Source organism: Tenrec ecaudatus, chromosome 2, assembly GCF_050624435.1.
Source record: "Tenrec ecaudatus isolate mTenEca1 chromosome 2, mTenEca1.hap1, whole genome shotgun sequence".
NCBI lineage: Eukaryota > Metazoa > Chordata > Mammalia > Afrosoricida > Tenrecidae > Tenrec > Tenrec ecaudatus.
Genome location: NC_134531.1, coordinates 218,616,058 through 218,630,820, shown reverse-complemented (window position 1 = coordinate 218,630,820; position 14,763 = coordinate 218,616,058). Strand labels below are relative to the sequence as shown.

The 14,763-nt window shown below is 49.5% G+C and overlaps 1 protein-coding gene across 1 annotated transcript; it reads right to left on the bottom strand.

The window, feature by feature from the left end:
* Positions 1 to 2,319: 2,319 nt before the first annotated feature.
* On the bottom strand, positions 2,320 to 3,051 carry CLDN14 (claudin 14). Its single transcript, XM_075543368.1, has one exon. The coding sequence runs from the start codon at positions 3,049 to 3,051 to the stop codon at positions 2,320 to 2,322; it is 732 nt and encodes a 243-aa protein (XP_075399483.1).
* Positions 3,052 to 14,763: the final 11,712 nt, after the last annotated feature.

Genomic DNA, 14,763 nt, shown 5'->3' with positions numbered 1-14,763 from the left:
CACACAGGGTATTTCTCTCTTAGCAGCACTGGAGAACCAAGACACGGGTTCAAGTCCTTACCAAGGCACCGCATGCATAGTGGAGACGTGGGTGGTGCTACAACACTGAAACTCAGCAGAGCTTCCAGACTCAGATGGACTAGGAAGAAAGGCGTAATTATATATGGAAATCAGTTAAAGGATCACAATGGTCAGATAGGCGAATGCTTCTTTGGGATGGTGCAGGACTGGACAGTATTTTCTTCTTTTTGTGCATAGGGTTGCCACAGATCAAGGTTTGACTTGATGGCAGCAAAGAACAACAGCATAGCTTATTAGGAGTCATTGGCAAGGCCTTGGTAGTGTAGAGGTTACGGGTTGGGCTCCTAATTGTAAGGTCAGTAGTTCAAAACCACCAGCCACTCCTCTGGAGGAAAGATGGACCTTTCTACTCCTGTAAAGAGTTATAGCTTTGGAAACTCACAGGGGTGTTCTACCCTGTCCTATAGGTTTCCTATGAGTCGGCATGAACTTGACGGCAGTGAGTTTGGTTATTTTGGAAGGAATCAGCTGCAGGTACTGGAGAGCAGCACATGGGGGCTCAATTTCTTGTCACTAGATTTATGGCCTGGTCTGGAAAGCATAAACCTCCCTTGAGTCTTGTTGGATTCAGAGATGCTAGGCTATAGCCCACCTGGCCTTCCCTTCCCACCCTGTTCTCATATATCCCAATCCTGGAGCCTTCCTTACGTGATGCTGGGGCCAGGTTCTCACCAGACACAGGCCCACAAGCCTGCTCGATGGCCCTTTGTCTGCATACAATGATAATGACTTCAAAGTATGGCCAGAGAGCTCCTCAGAGGTCGGAAAGTCTGAGATGTTATATGCTTTGGACATGTCAGGAGACAGCAGTTCCTGGAGGACATCGTGCTTGGTGAAGTGGAGGGACAGTGACAGAGAGGAAGGCCCTCGACAAGATGGACTGACATGGCGGCTGCAACAGTGGCCCAGCCTAAGAACAAGTGGAAGATGGTACAGGATCAGACAGTGTGTCCGTCTATGGTCCAGAGGGTCCCTTTGAGTCACAACCGACTCCACCACCCCTAACAGCAACAACTTGACGGAGTGCACAGGTGGCCCTACTGAGGACGGAAGGACTCTCAACACCAGCAACATGGTCTATGTGTCCTTCCACCATGTGGCGCATGTATCTCCTGGTCCCTGTTCCCAGAACGGGCTGAGCTTTCCATCAGGTGTGAGAAAAGACTGCATGTGGACAGGAGCTCAACAGGAAAATGGTCTAGGGCATGTTTCCCCGGGGGGAGCGGGGTCACTATTGACAGCCCTCAGATCGTGTGAGCTCAAACCACACGGCCAGAGAGCTTCAGGAGGATTCCACCTGGCTCCTCAGCAGGTCTTCCAGCCCTTGCTACAGGTGCTAGCCCTAGATTCAGAGTCCTTGGATCATGCAAGTGGCTAAAGGCTCCTGCCTCCGAGATCCAACTCAAGGACTACCGGCTATTTTTAATGCCAGCTCAGATGGAAGCCAGAAGAGATTGCTGCGGCTGTGCCTGGGGTTCATGAGGCAGGAGCCGCGATCTTATCTGGGCTTCTTGCCAATGCCTAGAAAGTCGAGCGGCCAGGCTCGCTAGGCAATGTCATTTTGTTTTGGCTCCTCTTTCCTTACCAACGTGACTATTTGCTCACGGGTAGAAAACGACATCATTTTGTGGCTGATGCCAACTGTTTTTCTTCCAAGGAAGCCCTTGGTCTACTGCCTCTGAATTTAAGAAAGCAAGCAAGCCTGGCTTTTGGAGGTGCTGCCGAAGCATCTTGGATTTTCCCATCGTGCATTGGGGTGGTGCTGGTGCTCAGCGCCTTCTGCACCCTGGCTACTCCTGAGCCAGCCCCGGCTTTTACTGCTCTGGTCTTTCCTGGCACCAGCCCTTTCCTGCGCAGAATGACAGTCTGGAAACAGTAATGACTATTTTACACATACACAGCCTTGTCCAAAACTTTTTATTCCTGCATTGCAAACCAACACTGCAGACCAACCCCGCGCCCAGTAGCTTTTTATTAAACATGATTAAATTATATATATATATATATATATATATATTATACAAAAAACAGAAAAGGTGGGGGTTTTGTTTTTTCGCTTGGTTTCTTCGTGAGTTTGTCGTGTCTTTGGTATATCAAACTTTCTCCTGATCTTACTTTAAACCCTCTGCCCCCGTGGCAGCAGCCTAGTTCATCAAGCGCTCCATCACTGCTTTTCAGAGATAAATTTTGCAGCGCAACATAGTCACGGTCCCGGCAAGTCCGGGAGCCCTTGGGACCTCACACATAGTCGTTCAGCCTGTACCCGCTGTGGGAGGCGGAGGTCACAGAAGGGGCCCGGTTGTCCTTGTAGGCGGCCGGGGGCCGGTATGTGGGCGCGGCGCCTGTGGACGTGGCGCCGCCGGCCGTGGGCGCGCGTGGCTGGGCCTGGTAGGGCCGGTAGGGTGCCTCGTCCTGGCAGGACATGCAGAGCAGCGTGCCCCCGATGATGGAGAGCGAGGAGGAGATGAAGCCCAGGTAGAGTGCCTGGCCGATCTCGAACTTCATGCTGCTGGGCAGCAGCGGGTTGTAGAAGTTCTCCACCACGTCATTGGTGGTCCAGGAGACGGCGATCATGCACAGGAGGCCGGCCACGATGAAGAGCGCGCCCCCGAGGATGGCGAAGGTGGTCTTGGCGGGCGTGCCCTTGGCACACTGGGTGCACTTCATGCCGATGACGGCGCAGGCGCAGGCTATGCCCGAGAGCACGCAGGAGATGACCATGAGGGCGCGGGCGACCTGCAGGTCGCGGGGCAGCGCCAGCAGGGACCGGTAGATCTGGCACTGGTAGATGCCGTTGCTGTGCCACACGCACTCCATCCACAGCCCCTTCAGGTAGGACACGGCCGTCAGGATGTTGGTGCCCACGTGGGCCGTCCGGCGCCAGTGCGGCAGGATGGTGGTGATCAGCGTGCCCACCAGGCCCAGGAAGCTGAGCAGGAAGCCCAGGAGCTGGACCGCCGTGCTGGCCATGGTCCCTGCTGGACGGTCCCCGGGGTGCGGCGGCTGCTCTCGTTCAGGCGCCGGCCGGAGCCCTAATAAAGCCATGCGAGGCGGGAGCGGAGAGAGAAAGCACACAGGTTAAATATTACCTCGATGCACTTGTGTCTGCCTCTGAGACTGTTTTCCACAGGCAGTTCGTAGGACGGGGAGCTCTGACGTTTGTCATGGTTTCTGAGCCCAGGTGGGGTGAGAGGAGAAACTGGTCTCCCTCTTTCCCAGGAAGCCAGCACCAGAGGAATGACAGCCCAGTCCAGATGGTCTGCTCTTGCTCAGGCTCTCTGGGAAATATGCTCACCATGGTTCTGATTGCTCTCTGTACCAACCACCTCACTCAGAAGTCCTACCTTATGTCTAAACGCAAGCACACCTGCTTCATGGGTCTCAGTGGGTTTTGTTTGGTCTGTAGTCACTTGGTTATTAAATCAACAAATATTCATACAGGAACGGACAGACAAGTGCTAAGTCATACGGACAATGACCTTCGGCCGTCTGTTAGAATGAAACCTCATCTGAAAGGGGGAGATTGCTCGACATTCTCATGTTGTTGACGTCAGCCACCATTGAATGACCCCAACTCAGGGTGGCCTCACGTGTAATGGAACGAAGTGCTATGGGGCCCTACGCCAGCCCCATGAAGGGTGGTGGGTCTGACTTCTGTGGTCTCTGGGGCTATCAGTGACTAATTTTCAGAAGTAGGTTGCCAGGCCTTTCTTCCTAGTCTGTCTCAGTCGGGAAACTACACTGAGATGTGTTCAGCATCATAGTAACACACAGACCACTGACAGATAGGGTCATGCTCATGCATAAAGCTCATTGGCTGGAAATTGAGCCCAGGTTTCTCAAATGGAAGGAGACATTCTACTGGACTGAATTGGACAGGAAGATGCTTACTGCTCATAAACGCAAACTCAAATTCAAACTCATCGAGTCAATTTTGACCCACAGTAACCCTAAAAGGCAGCGTGGAACTGCCCCGTGGGTTCCCGGACTATAACTCTTTACAGGAGTAGAAAGCCTTTTCTTCTCTCTCAGAGCGACGGATGGTTTCAAACTGCTGACTTTGTGGTTAGCAGCTTAATTCATAACCACTAAGCCACCAGCGCTCCTTTGGTGCCCACAGGTAAGTCAAAATCTGGCTTTTAGAGCGCTGAACAAAGAATGACCAAGGCCCCCCGCGTCTTAAGAGCAGGACCCCAAGCCAGGGTCCTCAGTTAAAGGGACATGCTCCACTCCCTCCAGGATCCAGCCTCCCCAGCCTGCATGCCCTTCGCACTGCGTGCTGCGAAGACAGCCAGAGAGATGGGATTGTTACAAATCAGTGACGGAGAGCCAGCTTTCAGGAACAGAGGCATGCTGGACCATATATACACACACACACATACCCACCCACCCCCCCACACATGCATAAAATATACATCCTAACCATAGCCACAGATCAAGAATACTTCATGGGAGCAAAGATCCAGCCTTTATGTAAGCAGACACACAGGGAATACTCAGGACATAATGGAAGAAAAAGAAGAGGAAGGCGGGCAGGGAGGGAAAGAAGGAAGAAAATAAACACAGATAGTCCCCAGATTATGAATGAGTGTGCTTCCTAAATTTATTGAATTATGTAAATTAGAGTAGTTAGGTATAGTTAGTTTCTAACATCAGTGTTTGTCTTCATTCCCTCTCACTCACGGCCATAGAGTCAATTCTGATTTCTAGTGACCCCATAGGACAGAGGAGAACTATACATGCATTTCTGAGACTGTAACTCTTTACAGCCTCAGCTTTCCCCCCCCCCCCGCCCCCCCCGCCCTGCAAAGCGGCTGCTGGTGGCTTCAAACTGCTGAGCAGCCTGATGCATAGCCCAGGGCTCTCTATGTGTTTGTCTGAGTGTATAATGTATCGTGTAGCTTTCTATTCACCCAAAGCAGTCCGGAGACACTAAAGCAGCGGTTCTCAACCTGTGGGTCAGGACCTCTTGGGGGTCAAACGACCCTTTCATAGGGGTTACCCGATTCATAACAGTAGCAAAATTATAGTTATGAAGTAGCAACAAACAATTTTGTGGGTGGGGGTCACCACCACACGAGGAACTGTATGAAAGGGCTGCGGCAGGTGGAGAACCACTGCTCTGAAGCATCTTTAACATAATAACACAGTAAAAGCAATGCCTTGTTATTATGACTCATGGTATGCATCTCCATATATTATTACGACAGGCCTCAGGGAGCTGGCCTGTAACTATCGGGTTGTGCGCAAGCAGGATGTTCATAATGCAGGGGTTTCCTGGGCCTGAGTGGACCCCCCCCCTCTTCTCTCCTGTTGGAGTCTGGCAAATAAGAAAAGACAGAATTGAGATTCCTCATCCATAGGCCAGCAGTTTTAAATTACCAGCCGCTCTGCAGGAGAAGGACGAGCCTTTCTACTCCAGCAAAGAGTTACAGTCTTGGAAACCCAGAGGAGCAGTTCTGCCCTGTCTAGAGGGCCACTAGGAGTCAGTATGGACACGATGGCAATGAGTTTGTTTTTTGGTTTTAGTCCTACTCCTTGGGTGGCACAAATGGTTAAAGGCTTGTTTACTAAGAGCTGATGGTTCAAACCCATGCAGAAGGGCTCAGAAGACTGGCGATCTGCTGCTCCAAGGTCACAGCCACTGAAGACCCTATGTCACATCCTTCTGCTCTGCAACTTGGGGATCCCCATGGGCTGGAACCGACTGGAAGGCACTGGTTTGGTGTTTGGTGTGGTCGCTGTCATGGTACTGCCTCTACCCTCTGGGCCTCAGCACCATTTTCTCCATAGAGAGAGAGAGAGTTGGACCCTAGAGTTCACTGATGCCTTCTGGTCCTGAAGAGAGAAAAGGGAAGCTTCACTGCTGATAGACATCACCTTTGAGTTTTGAATCAGCAGAGAATTTAGCCAACAACAGCCCCTTCTTCTATACAGCACGGCAACATCGCCTTTCCCTCCGTGGCTGGGGCTGTCTGTCTGTCTCCTAGGCAACACAGATGCTCTCTGCCAGCCATCTTTGGGGTCCCTTGGGCCTTCTTGTCTCTAATCCCAGCACATTACTAAGAGATCCCTGATTAGATGTAAATCACGAGGAAGGATTTGGTTAGTAAGCAGGGGCTGATGCTTCCACTGGGGCCTCTCCTATCATCTTGATGGCTTTTGCATAACACACTGGGCCTCAAGTCCTTAGCATGGGAAGAGGGGATCATTAGCTCTGCTCAAATATGATCGTTCTGGCTGTACACAGCAAAAAGAGATGAAAAACAAAACAAAAACCAAGCAGGGCTTCACAGAAATCATAGCTATCCAGAGGACTGTCCTCATAGGAATTGTAGATAATTTTTAAAATTATTTTTTTGTTTCAGATGATTTCTTTTACACACATACCGCATGTGTGATTACTATGTGCCTCTTGACACGAAGCCGGCTTTCCTCTGTCTCTCTGTCCAGGTACTGGGCTTGGTGCTGGCGGGGACCCTATGGCTCCTGCCTTCCAGACAATGGGCCAGTTTCCCGTGGTCACTGCCCATGAAGGAAATCAGCGCTTTCAGGGAGCCCCAAGGCCGAAGTGCCCTCTGTGATATGTAGCTCAGACTTCGACTCAGAGCGTCCAAGCAGAGCTACACCGACAACTCCATTTATGAGCCTTGTGGTATGCCAGAACACTGACACACCGGGGTAAGTCAAAAAGTCTTGCTATAAAAAAATCATAGTTGTTGGTGGTGGATGCTATTGAGTCAGTTCTGCCTCATAGTGACCCTGTGTGCTACAGAACAAAACACTGCCCGGTCCTGTGCCATCCTCGCCATTGTTCCTATGCCTGAGCCAATTGCTACAGCCATGGTGTCCATCCATCTCATGGAAGGCCTTCCCTTTTCACTGCCCCTCTACTTTACTAAGTATGATGTCCTTCTTCTGGAACCGGACCCTCCTGGCATGTCTAAACTGTGTGAGACAAAGTCTCTCTACCCTTGCCTCTAAGGAGCATGATGGCTGTTCTTCTAAGACATATTTGTTTGTTCATTTGGCAGTCTGTGGTTATATCTCTTTTTTTTCTTTTAAAAATCATTTTATTGGGGCTTGTACGACTATTATCACAATCCATACATACATCCATTGTGTCAAGCACATTTGCACATTTGTTGTCATCATCATTCTCAAAACATTTGCCTTCTACTTGAGCCTTTGGTATCAGCTCATTTATTTTCCCTCCCTCATGACCCCTTGATAATTTACAAATGATTATTATTTTGTCATTTCTTATACGGTCCGGCATCTCCCTTCACCCACTTTTCTGTTGTCTGTCCCCTAGGGAACGAGTTATATGTCTATCTTTGTGACTGGTTCCCCCTTCCTCCCCCGCCTTCCCCTTCCCCTCCTGGTATCACTGCTCTCATTATTGATCCTGAGGGGTTTATCTGCCCTGGATTCCCTGTGTTTCTAGCTCTTATCTGTACCAGTGTACATGATCTGGTCTAGCCGGATTTGTAAGGTAGAATTGGGATTATGAGAGGTGGGAGGAAGGAGGCATTAAAGAACTAGAGGAAAGTTGTATGTTTCATCGGTGCTATACTGCACCCTGACTGGCTCGTCTCCTCCCCGAGACCCTTTTGTAAGGGATATCCAGTTGCCTATAGAAGGGGTTTGGGTCTCCACTCTGCACCCCCCCTCATTCACAATGCTTTGATTTTTTGTTCTTTGATGCCTGATACCTGATCCCTTCAACATATCATGATCATACAGGCTGGTGTGCTTCTTCCATGTAGGCTTTGTTGCTTCTCAGCTAGATGGCCACTTGTTTACCTTCAAGCCTTTAAGACCCCAGATACTATATCTTTTGATAGCCGGGCGCTATCAGCTTTCTTCGCCACTTTTGCTTATGTACCCACTCCACAGAGGTCTTGTGTAGCGCATTAACCCAGTGCAACACAGCATTTGTTCTCTTGACTGCTGCTTCCATGGCATGGATACAAGCAAGACAAAACCCTAGACAACATCATTCTTTTCCCTGTTTATCACGAGGCTCTAGTTGTGAGGATTCGGGTCTTCATTACATTGGGTGTAAGCCATTCTGAAGGCAGCAGTCCTTCATCTTTTTTCATCAGCAAGTGCTTCTAGTCTTCCTCGCTTTCAGCAAGCAAGTTTGTGTGAGCTGCACGTAGCAGGTGGTTAATAAGCCTTCTTCCGATCTTGATGCTGAGTTCTTTGTATAACTCAGTTTCTCTGATACCTGCTCAGCATACAGATGGAACAAGTATGGTGAAAAGACACAACACTGACACACACCTTTCCTGATCTTAAACCACGCAGTACTCCCTTGTTCTTTTTGCACAACTGACGCTTGATCCATGACACCGTAATTAAACAAAAATATTCAGATATGAAGCTATTGCTTCTCAGCCATCTTCCATCTGGGTCTTATATCTCCTGAAGACAGCTTTTCCTTCAAAGAATTCTGTGCTCTTTGGTTGATGGTCAAAACAGAAGTGTTGGCATCCTTCAGTGAGTTAGATTGCATTCTTTTGTTGTTGTTGTTGAATTTTTGGAACATAAAGCAGTGTGAAGGGGCAAGGTCCTGCCTCTCCGGTAAAGTGGTTAAGATTCAGAGTAAAGTTCTCATAACACGGCCCTTGCTACCCTCAAAGACTGAGCAGGCACAGTGTCCTATTGGGGGGGGAAAAATCCACAGTACAACTTTCCTGGCCCTTTTCTTCACCAATGAAGCTTTCAATTTTCTTAAGACTCCTTCATAAAAGCCCCCTACGATTGTCATGTGTCCCTCAAGAAAAGCTAATAAGATTACCCTTTGTGATAGTTAGGTTTATTGTGCCAACCTGGCCGATAAACCCATGTGGGGTTAATTGAAGGGCGGAGAGATAAATGGCTCGGTGAGTCTCACCTTTCTAGTTCTTGGGTCTCTTGCTTTGTGATGGTTGGACCAGGGTGCAGCTGCCTTAGCCAGTTCCCTGCTTCAGCTGACAAGGCTCACTTCCTGCCAGACATCCCTGAGGAGAAGCCACATGGACCTACCCTGATGCAGCCCAGGTGCTAGAGAAGCTGTGTGGAGACCCCTGCCAATGCTGAGATGCTTACAAGCTCACTGGTTTGACTTTCATCCTGGATTCAGCGTTATTGTGTGTTTTGAGAGTTTGAGGAGGACTTTGTAGATCGGTGTCGGACATGTGGGCTAATTTTAGACTTATATGCTTGAATTGTACTGGGTTGGGATGCTTTTTTAATGCACACTTACCTTTTATATTAAACTCTCTCTTATACACATATGAGTTTCTGTGGATTTGTTTCTCTAGTCTACCCAGACTAACACACCTCCTTTGGCGTTCCTTCTCAAATAGTTGTCACAACCTTCTGAGCTGGCCTCTGTGCCTTGAATTTAACTGGCCTAGCAGATCCCCTGAAAATCCACTGTTTTGATAGGATCTTAAAAAAATTATTCGTGTTATTGTGCGGTTCTTCCTGATCTTACAACAACCCATCATTCAGTTGTATTAAGCACACTTGTTCATACGTTGCCATCGAATTTTGATAGGCTCTTGTTCTCTAAATCATGTCAGTAAATGCAAGACTCATCCTTGGTTATGATTCCTTCCATGTCATTGTCTTCGCTGGCCTCGAGTTTGCTGGATCAGCCGATGGGAAGGTCAGCGCTTTGCAATAGCTAATCTCTGTGCGACACTTGCTGACAGGATGGTCACTTAAAATGGAAACGTCCGAACATTGCGAGACCCCAGCTTCAGCAGCGATTGCATCAATGGTCAGCGTGGTCTTCTGCCACCAGTTGCTAGAATTCACTCACGATGTCGACATTCGTCCACCTTGGTGGTCTTCCGTCCCTCGACTCATTTTTGAGGCCTTCCTTCAAATACTCGTTCTATTGAAAACCTGTTGTTTTTTGGTGGGGGTGGCATTCCTGTGAACTTGTTCCGAAGCCTCCATGGTTTCAGAAGATGTCTACTTGAACTTTGTTAAAAGTTTGATATTAACTATGGCCTCAAAATCATTCTTTTTCCTTGGCTAACGCACCCACCCAAATAATTAAAAAAAAAATCACCCTGAAGGGCAGTGAATGACTTGGGATGGCTCTTCTAACGATCCTCTTTGTAACTCCCATCTGACTGAGCGAGATGACATAGGGGGGATATTTTCTCCTTTCCACCGTGGGTCGGGGTAAAAGAAGTCAGGGGAAGATGTTGATACATTTAGTGGTGAGTGATTGTTAATGGGTTAATTGTGATGGCAAACACTTGTAACGTTGCTGAAGAGGGCAGCAGCCAGGACAAGGAGTTCAGGGTTAGAGAGGTCTTTCTGTGGGCAGGGCAGAGAAGAGGCTGTCTTGACTGAAGAAGAACTGTATCCCAAGCATTTCTGGGCCTGACTTCCTATTAACGTCCCTAGTACATCCCATAATTGTGAGCATTATTTGTCAGTTCAGTTTACACTGAATTATTGAATCCCTCTGAGAAGCAGAGAATATTGAGGGAGGGACAACTGGGGTGACAGTTGGCATTACATTTGGAATGAAGAGGTGATGATTCTTCCACTTGTAAAATCAAAGGAGATCACACATTTCCAAGGCTCCATTACTATGTACCCTAATGACCTGATGGTGTAATTCGCTACCCACTGAGCTTCTAACGAGAAGGTCAATAGTTCAAACTCACCAGCTCCTTTGTGGGAGAAAGATGAGGCTGGCTACTTCCAAAAAGATTTAAAGCTGCAGAAACCCAAAGGGGCAGGCTTACCTGTACTAAAGGATCACCGTGATTCAGAAATGACTCGCTGGCAGTGAATAATGAGACTAAGACAATAACTTGAGTCTTGCTGCCGAACTTGTCTGTAGCCACCCGCTGATGGCAGACATGTTGAATCACGAACTGGGATTCTAGTAGCAATCCTCTTAGACCTGTCAGACACCTGTCATACTCAATTGATTCTCAGAACAGTCCAGTGAAGCAGCTGCTACCACCACCACCCTCTTTCCAGACAGGGGATGAAAGCTTCATGCCTGACCTACCTGGTACTGTTCCCAAGAACAGGACCGAGGTTCACAGGAGGGCTTATTGCTTCATTGTTTTTGGTTGTGGTCTAGATGGCTCTGGCTCATGGTTGAGGGTGCTGTGTGGCCCAGGTGCGATGGTTGGCATGCTCAAGCCCTCAGCTGCAGCAACTGTGTTTCTGGGTGCCTACCAATCTGGGAGCCCCATTTGTCAGCACTCTACCAGGGGCCTTTAAAAAGTTCATGGAAAAAATGAATGACAATGTAACAGATTTTTTTTCAGGGGCTTTTGGAAGCCCCCACATATACAACAATACTTTGCTATGACCCAGAGGAGTTTTAATGGCTGGTTTTCAGAATCAGCTCACCAGGACTTTCTTCCTAGCCTCTCTTAGTCTGGGAGCTTTGTTGAAACCTGTTCATGGCATTTGGAAAACTGGTGGCATAACGTCCAGCATCACATGCCGGCCACCACAGCATGGCCAACTGACAGGTGTGGGCCGTGGAGCACAAGGGCTTAGAGGTGCTGTGGTGAACATATTCCAGAAAGTGAAATCTCTTTCCCCAAAGCATCCCGCAACAGTGGTCTAGAAGCTTTTCTCATGCTTTAGGTAGCCAGCGTGGCTGACCATCCTGGTTTACCAAGGGCTGAGGGTTTCCTGGGACGCCAGGCTTTCAGTCCTAAGCAAACCAGGACGATGATGACTTTTTCTGGAGCCCAGAAGCTTCATAATGCACTGTGGCCTCTGTGTATCCCTGCCTGGTCTTGAGGCTGCTGTATAGCCCCTCCTGGCCCAGGGCAACTATTAAGTCTAGCTGATCCTGAAGAGTACGGCATCTGAGCTAGGCCTGCTTGATTGACCCCATTGGTCTAGGGAGGTGGACCAGGAGTTTATCAGCGGCCTAAGTACTTACGGAGAAACCCAGAGGGCACAGTGGATGAAGTGCTTGGCTGCTCACCAGTAGGCTGGTGCTTCTAATCTGCTAGCTACTTCCTGGGAGGAAGATGAGGCAGCCAGCTTGCTGTAAGATGTATCCTCTTGGAAACCCAATGGGGGACGTCTGCTCTGTCCTTCAGGCTCTCTGCGAGTTGCAATAGGCTGGATGGCAGGAGGCTTTAAAAATATTTGTGGTGACTAATAATAGCTAATTTTAGAAATGATTAGGTTACTATTTTTAAACTTGTTTCATAAGGGGGGGGCATACATTTTAAAATAGTAACCTAATGGTTTCTAAAATTAGCCATTATTGCCCTCCTCAAATATTTAACCATTAGGCTGCTATTTTTAACTTTGTGCTCTGAGGGATGTATGACGTAAGAAGCAATTATTAATGAGCTCCCAGTGCCCAGGCCCATGCTCTCTTCTCCCCTCTTAGCTACCAGCAGCTGGTAGCAGTGTCCGCCATGATTCAACTGCCCAGCAGCCACTTGTTACTTTGCTGCCATTGGATATGTGAATGCTGAATTCTACCTGAACCATGTGATATTGGAAACAAAAAACGACCCCAAAACTCACTGCCATCGAGACAATCCTGACCTATCGCCACCCAGCAGGACCGAGTAGAATGGCCTCTGTGGGTGTCTGAGGGCGTAACTCTTTATGGGAGCAGAAAGACTCATCCTTCTCCTTGGGAGTAGCTGATTTGAACTGCCAACCTTGCAATCAGCAGCCCAACATGTCACCCACTCCCCACCAGGGCTCCTCCTATTGGAAATTTGTGCCAGTTAAAGAATCCCCCTGCCTTCTGTGCTCAGTGGCTTTCTGTAGAGAACCACCCTGCCCTGTGACTCATGGATGTCCCCCTGCTTATCTTCCATGACAAGACTAGGCGCAGCTTTCTGAATTCCCACCTGTGGTCCTACAAATGACCAACTTAGCCTCACTGGTGAATCAGAAACAAGCCCTCTCCTTTCCCCCAACCCCTGGGCCTTGGCCTCCCTCTCAGCCTGAGCCAGCACCAAACAAAGCCAGGTGCAGGGGAGTGGGTTCTGACTCAGGCTGACCCATGGTGCAGAGCCGTCCTGTGCACTTAGAGTTTTCAAGGCGGTCACCTTTCAAGGCAATCACCAGGCCTTTCTTCCAAGGGCCGCTAGGTGGGTTGGAACCCCCAACCTTTCTGAGAGGCATCGAGCACTTCACTGTGTGCATCACCCATAGACTCTGAGTCCACAGACTCTCCTGGTTCGTAAGCTGGCCTTGGAGTGAAGCATCCTGACTTGCCATCCAGTGACAGTCACCCGCTCCTTCGACTTTTCCACACCCCACTCTGGTGTATCCCCAAGCTCTGTGTTAACAAAGGATTTCCTCCAACTCCTTGCGACACTTGGAGATGGTTCTGTTCCACTACTGTTGCTACATCACTCCTTTGTCCTTCCTCCATAAAGCTTCCCCCTCTCCGAGGCTGGACTGGATTTTACTCTCCAGATGGAAGCGTAACTGGGGATGAACTACACGGAGCCCTGATGCTCCAGAGCCATGCTGCCCACCAGGATGGGCTGGAGAAAAAGGCGTGACCTCCCGCCCAGAGGCCATTGTTACAGGGCTGGGCTGGCATGTGGAAGAACACCTGCAGTCAGTTCCTCGTGGGCCCTCTCCTTGCGCCCAGGTGTGTATGTGTCCACACGGGGTCATTCGCTAGAGGGGTGTGTGCCCCCATAAACATGGTCCCCAGAACCAAGTTCTAGGAAGACAAAGACAGATGGTTGGGTGGGCTGACCTTAACAAGATGATTCTAGAGCTAACGTTCAGTCAGAAGGCCCCCAAAGCAGAGTCCGGGGTGAGTTGGAAGTGGCTGTACTGCAGGAATGAGCCAGCCTTAGGCGAAATGTTTCCTAGTGGGGCTGCGCTGATGGCCGTGTGTGCACCAGGTTTTGCGTCTCAAACGTCAGTGTCCGCCGAGTGGGGGAAGAGCGCAGTCACTGTTGGGCCTCTTGCAGCGTGTAGCAAATAAATGTGCCTTGGGAGTCTCCAAGACTCATTCTTGGGTACGTGTGTAGCTCATGACTAGAAAGCCCCCTTCTCTTCTTCTCTGCCTGGCCCACACGACACTCGGAAGGGAGCCATGTTGGCAGCTGGACTCAGAGGCTGTCACTTCCTTGAAGGTCCAATGGGAGCGACGGGGAGCTTGTTGCTGGTTGCCGTGAGGTCGGCTCCGACTCATGACAACCTCAGGAGGATGGCAGCTCCCGCTCCTGCGTCATCGCCTTCTTCATGGCGACGGATGACTCCAGTGCAGGGGTGTGGCTGTTGTGTCATCCTGTCTCCGTAGGGTTGGTCTCATTTTGAGGTCTCATTTTGGCGTCGTCATGGGTCACACGTTGGGGTGCTCCCTGCCAGCTCAGCAGCCCCAAACCAGATGTTCTTTGAGAGAAAGATGAGATGTTCTCTTCCCTGAAAGACCCACAGGGGCCAGCTCTACCTTGTCCTGCAGGGTCACTATGAGTCAAAATCGACTCAATGGCCGTGCGTTTGGTTGGAGTGTTTGGCTATTTCAAACGCTATGAAATATTGTTGTTGTTATTGATCTTCTGGACGACGTGTCCAAAGGCAGTGAATGCAATCTCACCACCTGGGAGGGGACATTCCGGTTGTTTTCCTCAAAGATGGGTCTGTCTGTTCTGTCCGTTCATGCTCTGGTCGGTATACATGGCCAGCATCACCCTC

Coding starts and splice junctions, on each gene's coding strand:
- CLDN14 (XM_075543368.1), bottom strand. CDS start 3,051: ATGGCCAGCACGGCGGTCCAGCTCCTGGGCTTCCTGCTCAGCTTCCTG.